The sequence below is a fragment of the Gekko japonicus genome, unplaced genomic scaffold (genome assembly GCF_001447785.1).
Source record: "Gekko japonicus isolate JY-2015 unplaced genomic scaffold, Gekko_japonicus_V1.1 scaffold19, whole genome shotgun sequence".
Classification (NCBI taxonomy): Eukaryota; Metazoa; Chordata; class Lepidosauria; order Squamata; family Gekkonidae; genus Gekko; species Gekko japonicus.
The window spans coordinates 1,041,642-1,065,951 of NW_015164664.1; the positions used below are offsets into that span (position 1 = coordinate 1,041,642).

The 24,310-nt window shown below is 49.2% G+C and overlaps 2 protein-coding genes across 4 annotated transcripts in view; one reads left to right on the forward strand and one right to left on the reverse strand.

Annotated features, from left to right (window-relative positions):
• The window catches only part of LOC107108537 (Krueppel-like factor 5), a 22,229-nt gene extending 14,064 nt beyond the window's left edge, over nucleotides 1-8,165 (forward strand). Inside the window, exons 3-4 of the mRNA XM_015408980.1 lie at nucleotides 574-633; nucleotides 6,873-8,165. Of these exons, the coding sequence (XP_015264466.1) occupies nucleotides 574-633; nucleotides 6,873-7,051 (239 nt within the window). The 3' untranslated portion in view covers nucleotides 7,052-8,165. The remainder of the gene's footprint in view (nucleotides 1-573; nucleotides 634-6,872) is intronic.
• Nucleotides 8,166-19,172: 11,007 nt separating this feature from the next.
• KLF8 (Kruppel-like factor 8) overlaps nucleotides 19,173-24,310 on the reverse strand; it is a 62,971-nt gene continuing 57,833 nt past the window's right edge. For all 3 annotated transcript variants that reach the window (XM_015408970.1, XM_015408971.1, XM_015408969.1), the window contains 2 exons: nucleotides 23,852-23,988; nucleotides 19,173-20,677 (listed from right to left, as the gene is read on the reverse strand). In XM_015408970.1, the coding sequence (XP_015264456.1) occupies nucleotides 20,496-20,677; nucleotides 23,852-23,988 (319 nt within the window). In that variant the 3' untranslated portion in view covers nucleotides 19,173-20,495. The remainder of the gene's footprint in view (nucleotides 20,678-23,851; nucleotides 23,989-24,310) is intronic.

Sequence of the window (24,310 nt, forward strand, 5' to 3'; positions counted from 1 at the left end):
TGGCTGAAAAGTCAAACCATCTCAGTGCCAAGCAAAGCCCCTTTCAATCTTACATCAGCAACCATGTGTAAGGTCCCACTTCCAAATAAATCCCAAGAGAGGCTTAAAAGTGAGGCCAGGTGATGTGTGGCCCCGTGAGCTACACCCTGGTTTTCCTTTGGGCCCACACAGCCTACTTCCAGGACCTCTTGTTATCTGCTTCTCCCCCCCCCCCACAAAGAGACTCTAGCAGAGACAGCCCCCTTACGTCCCCTCACTGGAGTGGGGCGGTGGTGGTGCAAACCTAGAGGAGTTCTGGGTGAGACATTTTTAATGTCTGTTTGTACACATGCGCAATAAGACCTCATACAGGAGCCCCATGATTGCATGCACATGCACACTGCAGAACCCTATAGAATCTGGGTCTCTAATTTCTTGCACCATTTTAAAGGGTGGCTTTACACACATGCGTGAATCTCCCGACCACCAGTACACAAAGTCCATGCTTCTCCAAAGCACTTAAACTCCTGCTGCCTTGGTGATTGTATTGACTTGGATATTCAGAATGGCTTCTCATCCTTCTGCTTTTTACAGGTTGCACAAAGGTCTACACTAAAAGTTCACACCTGAAGGCGCATCAGAGAACACACACCGGTAGGTGAATGCTCATGGCAATATCTAATTTTCATGCCAGACTCCCCCCCAAAATAGAATTTCTTTTTCTTTCTTTCTAACTCAGAGTCTTCAAAAGGAAGATCTCTGGGGAGGGGTTTGCCCAGTTCCTCACTATCCCGCCATCTATTTCCAAAATCCTATTATTATTATCAAAAGAACAGCCTTTTATCAGTTCTGTTGTTAATTTTGTTTTTTTACAGCTTTGTGGCCTTAACCTGCAAAAACAGAAAAGCCCTGGGCCAAATATTGCCTTTTCAACCAGAACTTAAGGAGGCTGCTTTCTCTGAGCCCCACAGTGGGAATATGGGGAGAGTAAAACAGTGGCCTACTTTACTGGGGTGTTGCAGAGAGCACTGATGTAGCATACGTGAACTGCCTGGAATTCTTTGCAGTACAGTAAAAATGCTCAGTAAGATCCTCAAGGGTCAGAAGAACTGTGAGTAGGAGTGTTCGTCAGGGAAGAATGCTCGGTGCATGAGCCAGGGTTGCTAGTTTCCAGGTTGCGGTGGGCAATCCCTCACCAATTGCCCACTGCCAGTCAGCAAAGCACCGGGGGAGGGGAAATGGTGTCACCAACGCTGTGGTGTCATTTCTGGGTGAAGTGACGTCCCATTAGGGTCTCCAGCCACCTGGAATTATTCCAGACCACAGAAGTCCTTTCCCCTGGAGAAAATGGCAGCTCTGGAAGGCAGACTCTGTCACACGTCTGCTCCCTCCCCTCTCCGGACTCCACCCTCCCCAGGCTCTGCCCTTAAATCTCCAGGAGTTTGTGTAATAGCTACTCAACGATGCTCTAGAAAACTGTCAAATCTCTGAGTTCAGTGGCACCTTTAAGACCTTAAAAAGTTTTATTCTGGGTATAAGCTTCCGTGCGCGCACACACTTTTTCAGATACCATGTCCACATGAAAGCTAATGTGCCACTGACTGGACTCAAACTTTGTTCCACTGCTTCAGAACAACACGGCTACCCACCTGAAACTATCACAAATCTGTGCATAGTAAAGATTATAGAGATTTGTGAGTTTCCTAGAGCATCATGGGGGTGGATGACATCACTTCCAGGTTTTGCCCAGAAACAATGTCATGGTATCAGTGGCACTTATTTTCTTTCTGCCATCACATTGCAACAGGCCAGCAACCTTACTTCACATGCTCAGGGGAGCTTTATTTGGGGTTCCTGGAATGATTTGCCTAGTGAAGTGTTAGTTTGGTGGCAGCATCATCCCTATCCAGGACTCTGAGGTTGTGTTATCAACCTCCAGGTGGTGCATGGAGCCAGTTTGGTGTAGTGGTTAAGTGTGCAGACTCTAATCTGGGAGAACCGGGTTTGATTCCGGCCAGCCCTCCACTTGCACCTGGCTGGATGACCTTGGGCAAGCCATAACTCTGGCACAGCTGTTCTTGAAAAAGAGCAGTTTCTGTCAAGAGTTCTCTCAGCCCCACCTATGTACCTCACAGGGTGTCTGTTGTGGGGAGGGGAAGGGGAAGGAGTTTGTAAGCCACTCTGAGACACCTTTGGGTAGTGAAGGGCGGGGTATAAATCCAATCTCCTCCTCTTCTTCTTCTCTAAGCTGAGTTAGTGTGAGCTAGCTCACAGTTTTTTAGCCTCCGGCTCACACATTTTGTCCTAGCTCAGAAAGGATGGCTTCAGAGCAAACTGATTTATGCGGCAGCCAAATCGCTCGTTCAGAACTTTAATGCCAGCAGCTCACAAAGGAGAATTTCTGCTCACAAGACTCCACAGTTTAGAGGGAGCATAGATTACACGACAGAGGACACTACGCCTGGGGGAAATTTGGAAGGTGGAGACTATGGTATCACACACACCACTGAGCTCTCCCCCTTCTCTAAACTTCCCCAAGGCTCCCCCCCCCCAAAATCTTCAGGGATTTCTGAAGCAGGAGTTGGCAGCCCCAGTCTGAGGCTTACCATAGCAGCTGCATTCTCTGCAGCTTCTCACCACACTTTGTGTTCAGTTGTGAGTCTGAAACAAGAGTCCCCAAATCTGATTGGCTTCTGCAAGGCTCTTCAGGCTTAGGTGGCGTCTCTGAACCATCTGGAGAGCCATTTTGTGTTCAGCTTTGGCCTCAGAACAGAAGTACCACAGGGCACTTGCTTCGTGCTGTGGGGCCAGAAGCATCCCTTGGTCCCCTGGTTTCATGCTGGGGTTTTATCAGATGCTGGCCAAGTCCCAGTCTCCTTGTTCCCTTATAAATCTGGTTTATAGAAGCTGTGCATCTCACCATGCCCAATTAAGAAAAAGCCTTGGCTTGGCTTTCCCTTTTTTAACAATGAACAACAAAACAGCCATTGCAGGCTGGCCCTGGAATGGCTTCTCTCACTTGGCATGACTCCCGGGGCCTGGGAGCTTTTTCCTTGCCATGCAAAGAGCAATATTAGCCCTCCAGCACACGCAACAAAGTGTGCACTCTGCAACACAGCCAGGCATCCAGTGGCCTGTGAGTCATGTCCCGTCAGGCCGTTCCTCTGGGGGGAAAAACATCCCTCCCTTTTCCCAAAGAACTCTCCACTGGTGAGTTACCATGTGGGCAGGATCCTCAGGGAAAGGTCTCCAAGGGCTGATCTGTGGATTTTGAAGGCGATGCACACTTCCCCCCTGGAGATCGCCCCCCTCCCCGGATGCAGACTTCCCCCCCTGTAGAAGGACTCCCATTGTGTTGGGCAGGTGCTGAGGGGTCTGCACCAGTTGCGAAGAGCCACCAAAACGTTGCAACGGGGCAGCTGGCTGCCATTCAACTTTCTATTGGTGCATCTTTGACAATGCCCGCCTGCCCATTTCTCAGCCGGGGAAGGAGCCCAGCGGTTTTCTGCCCTCTTTTCCAGAAGGCTAGAACTGTGTGTGTGGGGGGGTTCATCTGTGGGGGGTCCACCTCCTTGCCCCAGCAGCCTTGGGAGATTAAATATAAAACTCAAGCAGTGATGTGGACTGGAATGGCAGTTAGGCTATTGTGCCAAAATCTCCCAGGTGAAGGAGCCCCCAAGGAGGACAATGGAGAGCGTTTTGTTTCCATCCTGGAGTCCAGCTTGGCTATTGTTTGGAGCTCAGTGACCGTGCCTGGGACAATGGCTCCAGCTGAGTGAGGCAAACCTTGCCTTTGTCTCAGGGCTGAAAATAACCTGCGAACATAGATTTTCTCAAAGCAACATGTTCCAGAGAGGGCTGTAAAATTCTCAACAGGGTGCTCATAAATTGAGCTGAAATTCTTCTGTAATGGAGCTATAAAACGGCATCTTCCCTCCCAAGGCCAAAGTTCTCTTCCTTGTGCCAGTCGGATCCAGACTGCAACCAGTTTCACACCTGCCTGGCTGCACGTCTCTGTGTCTGTCTGTCTGTCTGTTTTTGTGTGTGGAAACGTGCATTTTTGCATGTGCTCTCTCTCTCTCTCTCAGGAGACAGGCATGTTATTTGTACCATGTGCCAATGCATGTCTATGGAGGATATGCACAGGGCTGGCATGCTGAGGTTGTCACATGAGAGCCAGTCCAGGGCAGTGGCCTGGGTTCAAATCCAGTCAGCCATGAAGCTCATTGGCCTTATGGCAGCAATGATCTCTCAGCCTATCTTTCCTTGCATGCTGACTGAGGATATAGGTAACCACACGTGCCACCCCGAGCTCCTTAGAGGAAGGGCAGAATAAAAACATGATTAATAATTATACACATTAATAAATCAATTGTACAGTTATGTGCAAGCTTAGATACACATTTGAAACTCACTGAATGAATGTTCTTGTGGTAACTTAGCCTTCTTCTTCAAGGCAGTGGCAAAGATAAAAGAGGTCTCTAGACACTAGAGAAATTATTATAGGGACTGTGAAGAAATGCATTTTTTTTTCCTTTGGAGGTTTGAAATGAGCAAATTCTTCACACTTGAGTTTTAAAAAAGTTCCCCCCTCTCTGGGCAGAGAAAGGGGGGGGGGTCAGTTCAATTGCTTTCCATACATACCTCAGCCCACCTTCATAACAATGCTAATAGGTCTAGCTAATGGTCTGATAGGTCTAGATAGTGGGATGGCCCTTCAAAGAGGGAACAGAGACTTGGAGGTGTTAAATACTAGAGAGACTTCAGGAAGGAATTCCTGAAGAATTTCCAGGAAAAGTTTCTCTGACCCGGCCTGACCTGGTCAGTGGGTGGGTAAAAGAGAGGTGATAAAACTCCTGGAAGCAAGAAGGAAGGTCCCCTTGGGGTTGAGTCCATCAGAGCAGACAGAACTCTTAACTAAGATCTGGAGGAGGCAGTTATTAACCACGTGCTGGCCTGAAGAGCTGGGAGAAGCTGCAAGGTAATGGTAGCTCTGTAGAGATCTATAACATCCTGAGCTAAGGAGCCTGTCCTGTATTTTGACATCTGATAGGGCGTGTATAGAGAGAGGGACAGAGGAATTGCATTTTACCCATTTCTTTTTAATCCCTTGCTCAATCTGGTGCTGTGCTAAAAGTATGCTTGTGAACATTTTCTCTTTAATAAATACTTTATAGCTTTTGATGGTGGTAGTGGTTCTCTGCACCACATAGACCTCCACAATCTTGGACATGCTATTTTAAAGGGAGTGCTGGGGTGAAGGCAGTAAATTGGCAGGTGGCTATTCCGCCGGAGGTGCACAAGGCAGTAAATGGTCCCCATGCTTACTGGGCAGCAGAAGACACAGAGGCAAGGCCTCAGAACTTGGAAGGCAAGCTGGGAGTCCTGAACCGGACCCTCCCAGCAGGCAATTCCTTACAAAGGTCAGGTGGTGGCACTGGTTGCCTGAGAGAGAGAGAAAAAAGCCTCTCCAGGTGTTGGGGAAAACCTTGGAGGGCAGGGTGGAACAGGGCCTGCAGGCCAGAGTGGGCCTATTATACCATAGCAACTAGATGCTTGCTGCCACGTTTTTGAGCAAGTACATGAAACTGAGCTCTTGGTGCTCCTTTCCATCAACGGCACGCATTCCATCCAGTTCACACCGTAGAGTGTGCAGTATATAAACGTTTGAGGTCTGGTGAACTTGGGGCTGTTTTGAATGCTGCCTGCTTGTTCAAGGTTTCCAAGAGCCAAGGCTGAGACTGAAGAGGACCACACCCAAGTGCAGCCACCAAAGCTGGGGCAGCTAATAGACAGGCAGGAGGGTGGAACTCCAGCTTACATTTGGAATCCATGACAGGATTTCCCAATATCTATATTTTTAGGTTAAAGAGTTGGATCAGGGCAGTACTGGAGCAGGAGGCACTAACCCTTTCCCTGGTGCTATTTAGGATTTCTATCAGTAGGGTTGCCAAATTTAATCCACTTACCGGCGGGGGAGTGTCTTCTCGCTCCGGGAGCTGGCTGGGCGTGCGCGCGCGCAGCCAGAACGTCACCAGAAGTGACGCGCGACGTAGCACGTTAGGGCGTGGACAAGATCGTCGAGGGGGAAACCATATGGTTCCCCCCCCCCCGATGATCTGGGCCACGCTCCCAACATGCCCTACGTCATGCGTCACCTCTGGTGACGCAGCTTCGGGGGGCGGGGTTCCCCCGGGGCCGAATTCCATCGCATCGGAAATCGGCCCTCCAAAGCGGGAGATTCCCCACCCCCTGGGCCCATTTGGCAACCCTATCTATCAGGGGTATAGTGGTACACCAGGGAAAGGATAACCCTACCACCACCACCTGTGTGCACCATGGCCCTAGTCAGAATTGGGGATCCCTGCGTTTGGTTTTTGAGACAGCTGTCAGCTTATTTTCCCCATCCTGCACCAACCTGAGTTCTGCTTGGATTAGAACATTTTGACTACCGGGGTTGTTCTTTTTCAATCACATTTCTAGTCCTCATGGCAGAAAGGACTGAAAATGTCTGGACAGCACCTGATGAAAGCTGATAAAAGTTTGCTGCTCGTGCAGCTGAGCCATTTTCCCTGCAGAGGCAGAGCACATTGGGATTGTGGCCACGCACATCCTACTTTTGCTTGTTTGTCTGCCTGTCACTCCCAAGCATCTCTGCTGCAGCAGCAGCCTTGGTATGACTATTTTCTTGGTCCGGCAGTCCAAGCTGCTGTAGGACCATGCATTCTATTGTCATCCTTCTCTTGAATAGTCAGCATCTATCCTAACAGCAGAGGTTTTCCTCTCTCTATAGCCAATCATAAAGGCCTGATTCCACCCTGGGAGAAGGCTGGATTTCAGCCAAGAGGTATGCAGAATGTTGTAACAGGTTTCTTTTTGGTCCTCCCTTCTAGGTGAGAAGCCCTACAAGTGCACGTGGGATGGCTGCGACTGGCGCTTTGCCCGCTCGGATGAGCTCACCCGACACTACCGCAAGCACACCGGAGCCAAGCCATTCAAGTGCATTGCTTGTGGCCGCTGCTTCTCCCGCTCTGACCATCTGGCTCTGCACATGAAGAGGCACCAGAACTAAAGACTGGAGCACCATTGTCCCACAGTGGTTCTCCCCGCTCTCATTTTGTACATAAGAACCAAACCTCACTGTGATCAAATGGCTACACATCTGGATGAAAGAAAATCAAGCCACAGAAGGGGAATGGCATTCCAGAGCTCCATCTCCAGAAAACGTGCCACTTATTTTGCCCTTCAAGTGACCTTTCCACCTGCTTCTCTGGTGGGGCGTTTTGCCTCCTGAGGAAAGGCGACCCTAGGATGTTCGGGCCTTTGGCTGAAGGTCCCTTCTACAGGCTGATGGGTTTCAAGGATCATACAGAGCTTTTGTGGCCCTGACCTGTTTGAAATGTCAAGTTGGAGCAAATAACCTCACGACAACTACCACAGTCCCCTGGTTGACTGAGATGCACCTCTGCCTCAGTTGCTCCATTCAAGGGGTGGGGGTCAATGGGGCAGCCTTGCCTCTGTCATTAGACACTCCTGAGAGAAACGCCACACACGGCTCCCGTTCCCATCACAGGCTCGGATTCTAACCTGTTCATGAGGACCATTGGATGGTGGAGGAAGATGTTGGGCAAACACCATGGAAAAACACCACATTGGTTCCCATAATATTTTGTGCCACTGCTCTCCCGGAATGCATTGCTAATCTGCCTTTTGACATGAGCACAAGAAATATATTTTTATTTTTTTGCTGTGGCCAGATATGGATTTCCCCAAATTTTAAAAGCAGCCTTGGAAACAAGTTCTGGTCATTCTTCAATCCCTAGATGGATTGTGCTGTTCCCCCCCCCCCCAAAAAAAAGTTCATGGAGTGGGAGAAAGTGCTGCTACTCATGCTGAGAAGATTCCAGGATTCCCCTCAAGAATTCCAGGGAATTAATTAGACAGACAGACACTGAAATGGCACAGAAGCACCAGCAAGGATGATGACAAAGTACACTCCAGTTCAGATTCCACTTCAGTGCCCTCTGGATTTAGCCCCTCCCATGTTCTCTTGCGGAAGCAGGCTCTTTGGGTCGCCCTGGACTATCTGTCAAGAAGGACTAGTTGGCCATCTCTGTGGCACACACCTTCCACCCAGTGCTCCCTCTAAGCTGTGAGTCTTGTGAGCAAAAATTCTACTTTGTGAGCAACTGGCATTAAAGTTGTGAGTGAGCGATTTGGCTACTGCATACATTAGTTTGCTCTGGAGCCATCCTTCCTGAGCTAAGACAAAAATGTGTGAGCTGGAGGCTAAACCCCTGTGAGCTAGCTCACACTAACTCAGCTTAGAGGGATCACTGCAGTCCCAGCCCCCCTCTGAGAAGCTTTCGTTCTGACTCTGGCAAAAGACAGCTGTCCTAGCTATGCCCAGAAGCCAGCCAACAGGGATGGTCATAGCTGTAGCCAACACAAAAGTGGATGTGAGCACATGTTTGGAACATGCACCCTTTTGCTTCTGTTGCCCCATCAGGGCATAATGTGTCCATGCAGCAAGCACTGCCCTCACTCTGACTGCATGGATCTGGGGAGCTCTGGCAGAAATAAGGCCTTTTGCTGCAGTTGGTTTACTGTACAGCGAGGAAGGATTGCATGCACATTCCAGCATGGAGGCATGTGGGTGGATAATCTAGTGCCAAGTTTTCTTTCATTCCTCTTTGGTGCCAGATAGGTGGGCACAATGTATGAGTTGACGGGTCTCATTCATTTCTGGGTCCTTGATTTGCTTTGTACAGCTCTAAACTTTGTTTCAAGGCCACAGCGATGAAAGGAGCCCATAGATCCCAACTGTTTGCATCTGCCAAGTATTAGCCCTGGTGGGCCCCAAGGGGGCTTTAAGCAGGGGAATAAAAAGGAAAATCTATTAGTGACATGTTAATACTTGGTGCCTTAAACTACGTTAGATTCAGATCACAGTCCAGCCCAGATGGCATCTTCTTGATTCATTTTTAAGTCTCACAAGTGCCAAAGGCAGAGAGTTACGCATGTGTTGAACTTATCAGTTGAAGTCAATGGGATTTAACATTTAGAGTAGCCATACTGGATCAGAGCAAGTGTCCATCTAATCCAGCATCCCATTTGCAACACTGGCCGGTCAGATGTTACAGAGGTGCCTGCAAGGGATGATCATAGGTATTTTGCCTCTGAATCTGAAGGTCTCATTCAGCCATCATGGCTAATGATAGACTTCCCCTCTTCAAAATCCATATAACTCAGTGGTCATTGCTACATCTTGTGGCCATGAGTTCCACAAGACTACCCAATGTGTACTTCCTTACAAGGGCTTCCTTACCAGGGCTTGACTTTGGCTGAATAATGCTCTTCTTTTTTTCCCCTGCTTTCAAAATGGTAACATACTGAAATTCAAATTCATAAAATATTCAGATTTGTAAACAAGGAGCTTGTGCAACATGTTGTTTGGAAGCTGGCCATCTTGCTTTCCTCCGGTTTTCAGCTGGAGACCTCCTTGACTGACCTCAGCCCTCCTCAGCCACATCATTGTTGTCTGGAGGATGTTTTCTGGGGGTTTTCCTGCCGTGCTCATCAGCCCTCTGCCCAAAGCTTCATGTGGAGGCATTCCTCTGTTCTAGATTCTAAGGTTATGGTGGTTCTGATGCTTCGCTGTTAGTCTGCAAGTGCACTTACTGAGAGCAGGATGAGAGCTCAGAGTGCAGGTGCCTGTCAGACATATAGCTTCATTAATGCAAATGCAACAAGAGACCTCTCCTGCCTTTGTGTACCATTTTGTGTCTTCTAAGTAACTTCAAAAGGCACTTTTCTAGGCTTCATGGTTGTTGGTTGCAAATGGGCACAGCACTTAGCTTAAATCAGACAAACTCCAGGAGCTTTGAGGCTTCAGTGGTTTTCAACTACTTCGTGGCAAAAGCCCTCCTTCCCCCCAAAAAACGTATGTAGCCAAATGAAAAGGTGCAAACCAAAGAATCAAAGCAAATGTTCTCCAGAACCTGTCTTCTCTCAGTGCAGAATGCAGGGTCATTTGGTGCAGCCGGATTGAACAGAATGTTTGAAGCATTTGCTTCTGAATATTTAAATGCCAAGGGTGAGGGCTGTTGTCCTTATGACCCACTTGCAGCCTTCCCTTGGGCATCTGGCTGACCACTATGGGGGCCAGGATGGAGCAGATAGATTCTTGGTATGATCCTGCAAGATTCTCCTTGGTTTTTAATGAAATCTGTATGCTCTTCTTCCCCTTCTTGGGGGACGGGCTCCATCATTAAAAGCATGAGCAGGATAATGCAAGCTAAAAGTTGGAGGAAGCTGTTATCAATCCCTTTTCAGGGAGGCTAACAGGCTCTGCTGAGGAACTTTCAGGCCAGCAGCAAGACCAGGGAGATGGCTGGAAACTCATCTTCTCCGCACCCGCCAGTGTCATGCACAACAAAACGCAGGGCTCCAATGTCTTCCGTGATTTCTTTGCATGCTCCCCAAATGTGGGGGCACCTGTGTATATACAAAGAATAGCTGTACAGAATTGTGTAAGTGCACACATCACAGAATTGTGCTTTCCTTCTCTTTTATATATATATATGTGAACACAAAATAGAACCTGGAAAACTGTGGTGGGTGGAAGGGTTGTCTTCTGGGAGTTTTTGTTTGCTTCTTTTACTAAATAACTATATTTGTTAATTTACCTAATGTTTTATAATAAAATGATGCTAGTAAAAGGGTATGATATTCATCCTTCAAAAGACTCATCTCATTCCTGAAGCAGCCTCCGCCCACCCAAATAACCATGCAGCAATTTGACCCAGCCAGGAGAGTCCAAACCCACTTTCTCCCTAGATGGACGAGGGAATAGAGGATTCACTTCACTGCACAACTGGGATGTCTGAATGTTTCTGAAATCCCTTCTGGTCAGCATGACAACAGTAGGCAAAACAGTATGGTATACTCAACCGGTGTGCAGGTTTCACAGAACTCATCAGGCAGAACAGAAAGTGGCAGCTTCTCCTTGCGCTGAATGAGGACTTCTGTGACACTCAGAGGCTGACTCCAATTTTGTTTCTTCTTCAGCTCAGCATCCACATCTCCCTGCTAAACCCAATTGCGGGATCTTCCCATAACTTGGACCAAGGAAGAAAATATACCCCTTTCCCACTGTTTTGGGAGGAAGGCTTGGAAGAATGAATATCTCTCCCTTGTCTCTAAAAAAAAAAATGGGGAAAAAGTCAGCCTGCTGTTGCCAGTGTCTTGGGCATATGGTCCACGCAGGAGTTCAGCTCCACCTGTACATAACAGAATAAACATCTTTGTATTACCCAAAGGCCCAGGGGTCAGTGTCTCTCTCTTCTAGCAGTGGGCAGGGAGCAGTGCACTCCATCCCTTCCCTGCAAGGTCTACCAGCTTCTCTTGCAAGCTGACATTCTAGCCTTTGTACTGGGGGCCAAAAAGAATGCTTATATATACAGAATGCAACATCTTTTAAAATACATGCATACAAGGCAGGGGGTAGTGATTCTGGGGGGCCCCTGCAAAACTCAGAGATGGGGCCCCAGAATTGGGCAGTGTGTGTGTGGTGGGGTCAGGGTCAGCTGTAGGGTGAGCAGCGGTAGTAGGGAGGTTGGGAGACCCCACCACCACCCTTCAGGTGATCGCCCTCCACTGCCGCCAGAGTCTCAGGCGGTGTGGGGATCAGCAGTGATTTGCAGCAGCGGGGATTTCAGCTGGTTGCAGGGCAATGTGGGTTCCTGGTGTGGCGCCTCCGTCAGTGGTGCTGTTGCAATGGCCCTGTGGCTAATACAAGCCCAATAGGACTGGAAGCCAGTGAGGCCACTCTCAGTTCCTTTGAAGGAGCTCTTAAAAGGACCCTATTTGCCTCCCCTTTCCCAGCATTTAAGGAAGCTTTAAAAACTGAGCATATGGAAACCCTCCCTGCCAAACGTTTGGAGTTCCGCCGGCATTGCTTGCCAATGAGCCATTTCAGATTTGCCGGCATTTAAATTAGCAGTCAGATGCAAGCAATGAATCTGGACACTGTCTGAGGCTCTGGGAGCAGTGACAGCTCAGCAAGGTGGAGGGGGCAGGGAGTGGCTGTCCTACAGTCCTCCCTTTCAGTCTGTGTCTCGGTCTCTGACGGGGTCAGTGAACCATTGCATTCTTGCAACGCCCCTTTCCCAATGAAGTGTGCAGACTCCCTCAGAAAGTATAGCTAAAAACAAAGTGAGTACCCTAGAGGGGGCATAGCCCAGCAGTAAGCTGAAACCAATTTGGAGATCAGTTGTTGAGTCGGGTTGCCAGCTTCTGGTTGGGAAATACCTGGAGATTTAGGGGCTGAGGCCTGGGGAGGGTGGGGTTTGGGGAGGGGAGGGACTTCAGTGGGTCTAAAGCCATAGAATCCATCTTCTAAAGTGGCCATTCTCTCCAGGTGAACTGATCTGTCAGCTGGAGATCAGTTGTAACAATGGGAGATCTCCAGCCACCGCCTGGAGGTTGGCAACCCGAGTTGCGAGGCAAGCCACACTTCGGCTCCCTGGGGCATCGGATCTGCAAAACAGATCCTGTTCCTTGTGCCTGGGTAGACGTCATAGAGGGGCCTGCCAGGGAGTTTCTGGAAGGTCACACTCAGATTTCACATGAATACCTGACCCCTGAACCTCTGCAGGAAGGCAGAAAAACCAGAAACATCAAAGAGGGCCTGGCCGGTTGTCTGAGGACATGGGGGAGGGGGCTACCCAATGAGCTGGCCTCTTCAGTGAACTTTCACCTGTGGAGCTTGTTGGAACATATAAAACTCTGGAGTGAGGAGAGGGATGGCCCCAGAGCTGCAAATACAACACAGCTGCAGAATAGAAATAAAACACTGCAGAGTGGATGTCCTTTGGGGCAGAGGCTGCCTGGACAAAGCTGCCTTTTCCTGAGTCACACCCTTGGTCTATCCAGGCCAGTATCTACTGACTGGCAGCAGCTCTGCAGGGTACCTGGCAAAGGTCTTCTCCATAATCTATTACCTGATCCTTTGAACTGGAGATTCCGGGGATTAAACCTGGGGCCTCTTCTGCATGCAAACCAGGCGCTCTGTTTCTGAACCAAAGGCCCCCCCCCCAACTAATTTTTGATTTTGCTGCAAGTTGTCATTCTCATGCTCAGCCCCTCCCATCCCATGTGATTAATACTAGAGGCACTTTCAAGAGGTGAAATGTACTCAATATCTTTGTTAGTATTATTCCTCAGATAGCACATTTCCCAAGCAGACCTGAAGGTGGGCCAGGCTGAATACAATGGTAGGAATTAACTTGGAGGACCCAGAAGTTGGGGAATCCAGTAGGATTATAGTGCTCCTTATGTGTGGGGTAAGAGGGAGAGGGGACAGAGTTGTCCACAGATGTTGCCGAGGCCCAATAGCCCCAGCAATGCACCGTGACTGATGATGTATCCGCCCAAATGTTAGTCACCTAAGCCACCACCTGGAAATCCTCCGATAGTTAATTGAATTTTGTCCATCACAGATCGTATTTGGCCTTTTCTTCTCCTTTGTGGCCATGGGCTTCCATTCCAGCAAATGACCTCCTGCAAAAATCAAACTGATCATTTGTATATGGTTTTATAAATGTCAGCCATATTCTACCCTTGGCTCATATTTTTGTGAGCTAATGTTGTGAGTCTTCTATTTTCTTCTGACTGTTCTGTCTTTCTTTCTTAGTTTTGCACTCCTCACAACACCCACCAAAATAGAACTTGGGAGCATAGCAAGGGGCCCACTAGGGCTTTTGCCCCAGGCTCTGCCTCTTCCCACAGCAGCAAGGTACTCCTGGGCTGGGTGACAGTTTCTTCCATTGTCCATTGACATAATGTGGATTTTCCCCAGAAGCAAAGACTCACATGCCACCAATGTGTGTGTTTGTTACCTCGACAACCAGGTACACAGCATTTGATGTGTGAGTTAATTACCTTCTTTGATTCCAAGAAACCAAAAGGTGTAGGCTGGAAGTGTGCAGGTGGGGCTGGAGCTGCCGAGTTTGGGAAATCCACAGCTGCCTGATCAAAGCATCGCTTCACAGCGCCATGTTGTGCCCGCTAGCAGAAGACTGATCGGATTTGTGGCTAATCCTAGTCACTGATTTGTTGGCTACCTGCTCTCAAGCACTGACGGCCAAGAGCATATAAATAACCATACTCTGGTCTGTTTTGTGGCCTGCTAGAGGCAACAGACTATGGCTAAAGACTCAACGCCAAACTGCAGCAAGCGGAGTGGCCCCTCCCACCCTGCCTGTTATTATTTCCCCTAAACCTCATGCTCTTTATTCAGCATCGCACCTAGTCCAGCTCCTTCATTATCTCGGCAATTTGCTCCATCTCCTCTGCGGTCTTGTTCTCACCCTGACCCAAAGTGGGCCCACAACTTTAGCCTGGCCTCACCTTGGACAAGCCGCTCCTTTTCTGCCAGAGTATGGCTGGCGTATGATCCTTCTCTCCAATTCAAATCACAGCTCAGCCAAGGCTTTTTTTAGCCAACATTCCATTCTGCCCTGGCCAGCATCAGTCCCACACAGCAAAGAGAGCTGCAGCAACCATTCCCATGTCTTGAGCACACAGGCGAGAAAGAGGAAAAAGCATTTGGTAGAAGAAGCCCGTTCTACAGCCTCCCGATGGCAACTGTGTCATCTGTAGATGGGGCAGTAGAACAAACCCTGGAGGAGCTGAACCCTGAGCGTGCACTATTTCCTGCCAGCCGACAACCTGGCTCCTGAAGGTGGAACCACAAAGTCTGAGGGGCTTTATGATCCAGCTGCACTCAATTACCCTCTCAGTTTGCATTTAATCACGTCAAGGCCCTAATTAAACCGAAAAGTCAAAGCAGGTCATGTATCAGACAGCTCAAATCTAGATGGGCTTCCAACTGGCACATCTGTCTACTGGGAGGCGGGAAGTTGAGAAGGAGATGGAAGCGTCACTCCTCTCCCCTGTCTGCCACACTCAGTAAAAAGGTAAAGGTTCCCTTGCTCGAAAGCCAGTCGAATCCAGGGTTGCGGTGCTCATCTCCTATTTATCTACTTGCAATTTCTTGCTTTCGAACTGCTAGGTTGGCAGGAGCTGGAGCTAGAGATGGGAGCTCACTCCATCATGCGGCACCCGGGTCTTGAACTGCTGAACTACTGACCTTCCACAGCCTGCAGTTCAGCATCTTAACCACTTGAGCCACTGCAGCTCCTGCCACACTCAGTACTCCTGCCCAAAAGATCAAAGATCAACTCAACTTTTGAGCCACCTCACGTTTTTACATTTAAAGTTGTATAGAATTTACATCTCACCCAGCAAGTCAAGAGCCTTGGACCTTACTGTTTACAGGGTTCCCCCTCACCTTTCGTATTTGTGTATTTACACACATGCACACCACATGCGCCTGATGAAGTGGCCTTTGAATCCACGAATATTTAAGCTAGAATAAAAACGAATCAGTCTTTCAAAGACCACAGGAGCAGTTTATTTTAGCTACAACAGGCTAACTTGGCTACCCCTGCAAAATTACCAGTTCAACTTTGTTCAACTTTGCTTTTATTGTGAACACTTTCTTGGATTTTTTATATTAAAAAAAACCCCTCAAGCCATGCACGTATTGACGTGCAAGACCTGAATTAGGGCCAGTTAGTGTTCTTCTGCCTCTTTCCAACTTCCTCTGGAAAGCTTATGTTGCCAGCAGCCAATTCTAGCAATAAATCTATTTCGCTTTCTGAGAGGTTGGATAGGACTTTGGCTACACCCAGAATTCCGGTTCTCTGTGAATCCAGCAGTGCCCTCTTCTGGCAGAAAAGAGGATGTGCCCTTGCAAGGCCTGATTTCATTGCATAGGGCAAGATAGAAAAGCCACAAACTCAGTCCTTAGTAGGAGGTTAAAAACTGGATTTAAAACCAGCAGTCACGACATAGAAGTGTCTGAAGAAGGCAACCTGCTTAGTACTAATCTATCAAAGCACTCTGTCCTTCTTGCAGCGGCAATGTCCAGCTCCCAGAGAGATCAGCAGCACAATTCCCAATTGAGAAGGGCCCGATTTCCACCCAGACAACCAAACCACTGGTGGCAGACTGCCAGTGCAGGTGAAGGCAACAGACATGGCTTATGGCCATCATCGCTTCCCAGACCTGCACAGACACCAGCTGAGTCCAAGGCAAATCCTGAGATCCTGACAGCATAGCTGGGGCTTAGCTCACTCCAAACTTATTTGGCTAAGTACAGTCCTCCCCGCCCCCCAATTTTGTCTGCTGACACACCAAGCATCTTCAAAGGTACATGGTGCATTTTTTCTGGCACTCGAACCAAAAAGGTTGCCTACCCCTGCCCGAGATAAAATAACAGATATCCAGCATGAGTGCAAGTCTTCATTCTGCCATGGGCATCTTGAGAAAGTCCCTTCTGTCCCCCCACCAACTCATTTCCTGCAGCTGTGAAAGTGGAATAGCAATGGTCTACTTCACAGGTGACAAATTCTAGAGATGAAGCCCTTGCAAGTTCATTAAAACACACATACATACACACCTGTCTTGCGGCATCTTAAGTAGATTATATATAAAACAGGAAGCTATGGTCCCACTGCTTAGCTTTTGCTATATAAGCACGTGTACACATGCATACCTTTGCCAACTGAGGATCCACTTCCTGCATCTGTCCAAGAGGGCTCCAGTCCACAAAAGCTCCTGACACATTTGATAACCTTTGAGGTGCCCCAAGACTGTACTTTGTTCCTGCTTCACAAGGGGTATTGTGAAGGCAACCAGCCCTTTGAATTTAATAAATCATAGAATCATAGAATTGGAAGGGATCGCCAGGAACCAGGGTCATCTAGTCCAAGCCTCTGCACAATGCAGTTAATTCACAAATACCTCCCCCTCCACACCACACCCACAGTGACCGCTGTTCCACACCCAGAATATGACAAAAACCCTCCAGGATCCCTGGCCAAACTGGCCTGGAGAATAATTGCTTCCTGACCCCAAAGTGGCAATCAGCATTTCCTTGGGCATAAGAAAGGGCTCTAGTTCCAGCTCCTGCCAACCTAGCAGTTCGAAAGCAAGAAATTGCAAGTAGATAAATAGGTACCACTTCGATGGGAAGGTAACAGCGTTCCGTGCGCCTTGGTGTTAAGTCATGACGGTCACATGACCACGGAAACGTCTTCGGACAGCGCTGGCTCTTTGGGTTTGAAACGGAGATGAGCACCCCAACCCTAGAGTCGGATTCGACTGGCTTTCGAGCAAGGGAACCTTTACCTTTAAAAAAGGGCCACAAGAACTAAGCACTGAGGTAACCCTTCCTGCCCTCCCTCTCATGATCTGCCTGTCCACAGAATCACCATTGCTGTCAGATGGCCATCTAGCCTCTGTTTGAAAGCCTCCAAAGAAGGAGAGCCCACCACTTCCCGAAGAAGCATGTTCTACTGAGGAACTGCTCTGTCAGGAAGTTCTTCCTAACGTTTAGCCGAAAACTCTTCTGATTTAATTTCAACTCATTGGTTCTGGTCCAACCTTCTGGGGCAACAGAAAACAACTCCACGCCATCCTCTAGATGACAGCCCTTCAAGTACTTGAAGATGGTTATCATATCACCTCTCAGTCATCTCCTCTCCAGGCTAAACATACCCAGCTCCTTCAAACTTTCCTCATAGGACTTGGTCTCCAGACCCCTCACCATCTTTGTTGCCCTCCTCTGGACACGTTCCAGCTTGTCTATATCCTTCTTAAATTGTGGTGCCCAGAACTGAACACAACACTCTAGGTGAGGTCTAACCAGAGCAGAGCCAAGTGGTACCATCACTTCACGTGATCTGGGCGCTATACTTCTGTTGATACAGCCCAAAATCACATTTGCCTTTTTAGCAATTGCATCACACTGCTGACTCATGTTCAGTGTATGGTCTACTAAGACCCCTAGATCCTTTTCACACATACTACTGGCAAGACAAGCCTCCCCTAACCTATCATTTATGCATTTGATTTTTCCTACCTAAATGCCGCACTTTACATTTATCCCCATTGAAATTAATTTTGTTTTAGCCCAGTTTTCCAGCCTGTCAAGATCATCCTGTATCCTGACTCTGTCTTCTACCGTATTTGCTACCTCTCCCAAGTTAGTATCATCTGCAAATGTAATAAGCATTCCCTCTATCCCTTCATCCAAATCATTGATAAAGATGTTGAACAAAACAGGTCCCAGGACAGATCCTTGAGGCACTCCACTTGTCACTCCTCTCCAAGAAGATGAGGAACCATTCACAAGCACTCTTTGGGTGCGATCTGTCTAGGTGGCTCAGTATGATCAACATTACCATTTGCCAGAGAGCCTGGATCTGAGACCTGCTGCCCATCACAAAGGGCAAAACAGGAGAATTGACACAATTTGGTAAAAGTAGAGCTTTGCATATGTTCTGTGCTTCCAAGTTCATACCACACGCAAACACCATTTAGTGCCACCTGCAAAGAACAGCAGGGGAGAGGGAGAACAATGCCTGGTGGAAATACTGAGGTCAAAGCAAGGCTGAGCAGGACTGCGGGGGGGGGGGGAAGGGGGCTAGGATTTCATTCTCTGAAGACCTCCCCTGTTCAGAGCCAGTTTGGTGTAGTGGTTAAGTGTGCGGACTGTAATCTGGGAGAACCAGGTTTGATTCCCCAGTCCTCCACTTGCAGCTGCTGGATGACCTTGGGCAAGCCATAGTTCTCTCAGAGCTGTTCTCTCAAGGACAGTTCTGGAAAGAGCTCTCTCAGCCCCACCTACCTCACAGGGTGTATGTTGTGGGGAGGGGAAGGGAAAGGAGTTTGTAAGCCGCTATGAGACTCCGAGTGAAGGGCGGGGTATAAATCCAATCTCTTCTCTTCTACTACTAAGTATATCCTGGTGAATAATTGCCACCTTCTCCTGTGCAGGGCAGACACAGCCTTGGGTATAAGGAAGCTCCCGACATCATGGCAACCTGGACTACCACATTTTCTCCCTACCTCACCTCCCCCTACCACGTAATCATGCCACAGCTTCCTCCAGTCCCACAGAGGTGGATGCAAAAGACCCTCCCTTTTCTCCACCTTCCTGACCCCAACGAGTCCTTGCTGTGAGGCCTCTGCACACATGGGGAACTGTTTCCCCCAAGGTGAATTTGGTTGCTTTGCTGGGTTTGAGAAAGATGAGACAGACACACAGAGGAGCTTCTGGAAAACCATGTTCATATTTGACTCCCCTCAAGAGCAGGGAAAGCGAAAGCGAATTCTAAAAATCCCAACATGTGTCCGTCAATCAAAAGGCGCCCTCAGACCTTCAAACCCCCAAGTTCTGCAGTTCAAAGCGGCTGCCAAGTCCAGTCTTCTGTAAAAGGAGTAAGACACAAGTCCATCCACAGGCAGAGGGCCATGCTGGGGAAAGCTCATGGGGTTTTTTCTCCCTGCCACATCAACAAAGGCAGAATTCAAAATCCCCACATCCCCCCTTCCACAGTTGAGTCATCACAGTTCTATGTTCCGCAAAAGTTTTCCCTTTTTGTGGTTTTTGGCCCCTCCTCCATCACTGGCCCTGGAGTACTGGAGCTGTCTTTGTCAATCACCCACATGACCAAAGGGAAGAAAGAATGCAGCAGGCACGGAGGGGACTGGCCCTGCCACATACTAATCAGATCACCCCTCCCCAAAAAAATCCCCCCCCAAAATGCTCAAGTTCAAATTTGTTGAATTCTAAAATTTCATTGATCTTGGAATAGTCTGCAACAGTTCCTGAAGCCAGTCTTTTCACGGCACAATTGAAGTCACCGATTTCGGGGGGAAGTGGAACATTTAATGGCAAACTTCGAGAAGTCAAAAACGGAAATCCCCAAAAACTTAATTAAATTGTGCTGAACAACTTTGGGCATCTGAAGACTGAAAAGCAGGATTCCAAGGCAGGTTTCAAATACAGACTTTGTTTCAATGCTCCTTAAAACTTTTTTTTCTAAAAAAAACCCCCCAAAACAATTCATTACAAGTTTTGTGTCCACCCCACCCCCACCCACACACCCCCGGGCCTTTTTCTAGGGATTCGGGGTTGGGTTTGTGCACGTGCGCAGAAACCCCAGGTTGAAAACTCAAGCCTGCAATGAATGAAATCCCAGACTGCTTCTGGGAGAGATGGGTCTGAAGCTCAGGGAAATCATCAAGAACTGCCACAGGGAATGGAGGAGCCAAACGCCGCCTTCATCCAGATCCCACTGCAGCAACTGCCCCACAAACCAAAGCATCCATTCCAACTGACGCAGCATCCATCAGGCCTGGCCATCCGCACGTCCGCAGTCCCCAACACTTGCCGGCCCCGGGAGCTGCACTTCCCTAGTCCAGGCCACAGCTCTTTCTGTGGAGTTCTGTAGGTGGCAAGGACTGGGAGGGGAAGGGGGGGCCCTCTCTTTGCAAACACACTCTGTCCGCAGCAGCCACAACTATCAGGCAGGAATTCAGCCAGCTGCAGGGACCGGTTCATCTCCTTCCATGGCCAATGGGAGAACGGGTGAGCCCCCTCACATCATGATGTGCCTCCGGCGATGCAAAGCCAAGTGGTCAGAGCGAGAAAAGCTGCGGTCGCAGTCCGAACAACGGAAAGGCTTGATGCCTGTGTGCTTTCGGAAGTGCCGAGTCAGCTCATCAGAGCGAGCAAACTTCCAGGTGCAACCCTCCCAGGTGCATTTGTACGGCTTCTCTCCTGCAGGGGAAAGAGGGAAGGTGATCAGGGAACGCCCCAGCATTCATTTCAACAAGGGGGGGGGGGAAGGTGCAGAGGTAAAGCGATCAAGGCTACAAACTTGGATGCGAAAAGCTGGGGGCGGGAGGGTATACTTCCTTTGGCCTTCCACTGCCCCCTCCCATCCAGTGTTCTGTTTTGCAATGTGGCAAGTCTGCGCAAGTTAATATGCGATGCTTGCTCCTTTGTGGGACCGCCGCTGCAGTGAGAACATGCACTGTTCACTACACTAGCTAGAATAATTAACATAATTAAGTAAATAAGTGGATTTGTTTGCAGAGCTTGCACAATTTCCCCAAATGTTTTGCCATGGCCGCACACATCTCTGTACCCCTCAGAAGGACTCAACTCATGTAACCTTTTGGCAACCTAGGCTGAAGAATGCCCTGGAACACGGGGTTGGACTGGATGACCTCTGGGTTTACCTTCAGCCCAGGACTGAACATATGAACCTCCTTAAATACCAAGTTGGGCCTTTTGTCCATCCAGCTTAAGACTGCCTCCTCTGACTAGCAGCAGCTCTCTGTGCACACAGGCAAAGAAAGCTCTTTCACACCACCAGTCAGCTGTTTAATCAGGGATGCCAGAAATCGGCCTAGCGGCCTTCTGAACAGCCATTCTGCCCATCAGCCCCTGTGCTCCTCTCCTCCTAATATTTTAAAATTATTCTTTAAAAATCCAACCAAAGCTCATTCTTCCTTGTGACTCTTATAGATTCACAATAGAAAAAGACAGGGGCAATAGGTGGGCCGCAACTGACAGGTGCCCCCCCCCCAGTTGAGAGAGCCCCACTCCCATTCAAAGCTTGCAATAGCAAAAATCGGGGCGAGAACAGGCAGCCGAGGAGCCAGCCGCACTCTTCCCCTGGGCCCAGCAGTCCTCTGGGAGACAATGGATGGCAGGGACCCCCAGTGGGGGCAGGTGCAACTCAGGCAGACGGCTGGGCTGGGAGTCCCTGACTGCATCCCAGGGCCCGACAGAAGGAGTCCCTTGGCTCTACAAAGGATATTGTTGGTGGTGCAGAGGAAGAAAAGGGGGCTGTGATGAGAAGCCAAATGGGCTGGTGGAGGGGAGGGGAGTTGCTAGGATACCAGAGGGCTGAGAGGATTCCAACCTGGAGGACGGAACAGGTTGCTAGGAAACCTGTGTGGGAGGATCTGGAGGATGGAAGGGGTTACAGGGATGGCTGCTCAGCACTGGCAGCCCTTGCTGCCGCAGCAGCTGCAAATCTGAGCCGTGCAGGAGCCCGACAGCCCGATGGGAAGAGAGCCCAAGCTGAGAAAGAGCCGGTTCTGTTCTTCCCCCACCAAGTGTGTTTGGGGCCAAGGGGGGTGGATCTCAAGAATCCAGAAGATAAAACTCCTGGCTGGCTTGCCTGGCATGGGCATCATCGGGAGCTCTCTAGGGAGGGCGGCTGTGGGTGGCCTGGAAGAAGTCTCACGTGGGGCTCTGGTAGAAGCAGGGCAGGGTTGCTATCTATTTGGCACTGCAGTGATACGAACCAGCCAGAAGCGCACTGGACCCCAGCAGGAGTAGCCCCAGCCTCCCAGGTATCCCCAAGGACCCATCACTCTGTTGTCATCACAGGCGTTGGCAGAAGGAGCCCTGGGAAAATCCAGCTATCCACGAGAGTCAGATGAGGGCCATCTAGTGGACAGTTCATGTCCCTACAATGTTGTTTTTAGCTGCCAACTGAGGGCAACACTGTAGGGTTTTCAAGGCAAGAGACGTTCAGAGGTGGTTTGCCATTCCTTGCCTCCACGTCATGACCCTGGGATTCCTTGGAGGTCTCTCATCCAAATACTGGCCAGGGCAGACCCAGCTTTGCTTCGGGGATCTGGTGACAGCGGGCCAGCCTGGACCATCCAGGACAGGGCATAATGCTCCGCTACTGCCATCCAAAAAACAGAACACCATCTGCGGAATACCCTTCATTAGGGCCAACCCCAATGACATAAAGAAGCGTGCACCCTGGTGAACTTGAAAGCCAGCATGCTGTTCGGTGCCATTCTGGCAGGCTTGTGTTCTTCTTTTAGATTTTACTTGGCACTTGACACAGCTGCCAATCATTTCTTATTACCACTGGAACAACGTTTGAGTCCAGTAGTACCTTTGGCCACTGGACTCAAACTTTGTTCTGTTGCTTCAGATCAACATGGCTACCCACCTGACTCTTACTACCACTAGTAACTCTTAGGGCTGAGGCACTTTCTGTAAAAAATATATTTCACTGGTGACAAATGGTGCACCTACCCTTCAATGATTTTCGGGGGTGTGTGTGTGAAATGCATCCAGAAATGGGGTAAACAAAGGGATTGCCCACACAGAGGAGAATGATTGGTGATCTGATTGGCTGGGATTACTCGTGGAAGTCAACAGACTGTCCCAACATTCATGCTGCCTGTGATGCCTTTACTTTCCCCATGTCATCCTGGATTGACTGGGATCCCTCCAAGATAACCAAAAAAGCCCCAACCAGACAAACAATCAAACAAAAACCAAAGCAGGAGATGAAGAGCTAGTTTAGAAAAGGAAGTTGACTATTAAGGGCTTTTACAGCATATATATCCCCCCCCCCCCCGGCCCCTACTGCTCTCTTTTTGGACCCCAAACTGAAACTGGCAAGTGTGCAGAGCAAGCCTTTGCTTACACCATCTGGCTGAACTAGCAGAAGCAACATGGGAAAGGTCATCTCCCAGAAAGGCTGCACAGAAGAAGCAGGTCGGGACGCATCTGAAGGAGGAGAGTGAGCTGGTTAAGCAGGGGGGAATGGGAGGGGACTGTTCCAGGCACACACAAAAAAAGCAGAAAGGCAGGAGGAAGCAAGTGGGACCGAAAGCAGATGAGTTTCCCAGAAAGATGAGCCAAAAGGGGAATAAAGGGCTTCAGTTCTGCAACGGAGCACACAGTCTCCACACAGATAGTCCCAGGTTCAATCCCAGGCATCTCCAGGTGTTTTTTTTTAAAAAATCTCAACTTGCAGGGCTGAGCAAGAGCTATGGCCAATCCGAAGACTCAATTCTGAACTGGATGGATTTCCTGGCAGCTAAAGGAACAAGTGGCATCTGGGGAACAATTCTGGAAGTAGGAGGGATTGGCTCTGTTTCCTGAGAGCCCTCCTCCAAAAGCACATACCTGTATGTATCCTCCTGTGTGCTTTTAAGTGTGAACTCTTTGTGTAAACTTTGTTGCAGCCCTCGAAGTCACACTGGTGGATCCGCCTCTTCTTCAGGTCAGGAGAGTCTGCCAGCTGCATTCGTCCCGCTGAGGACCTAGCCAGAGATTTGGGGGGGGGGGGTGGCCATCAGCACACTGCTCCAGTGCCAAAGTCCCATCCCCATTGGAGGCTGGCTTCCCAATTTCACCCCTGCCAGGGAGGACCTAAGTTGCAGGCATTCATGGGTCCCACATAGAGGTCAGGTCACTGGTTTATCTACTTGGCAGAAGCAGCTCCATGTATAAGGTGCAGGCCCTGCCACCTCCCCCATGATCACAGCAAAAGGGATTATCGGGTGTACTTTGGGGTAGGGAGATCTGTGCATTCAAAATATACTGTCCTTGCAATGGGACGTAAGTTGACTGGATAACTGGAAA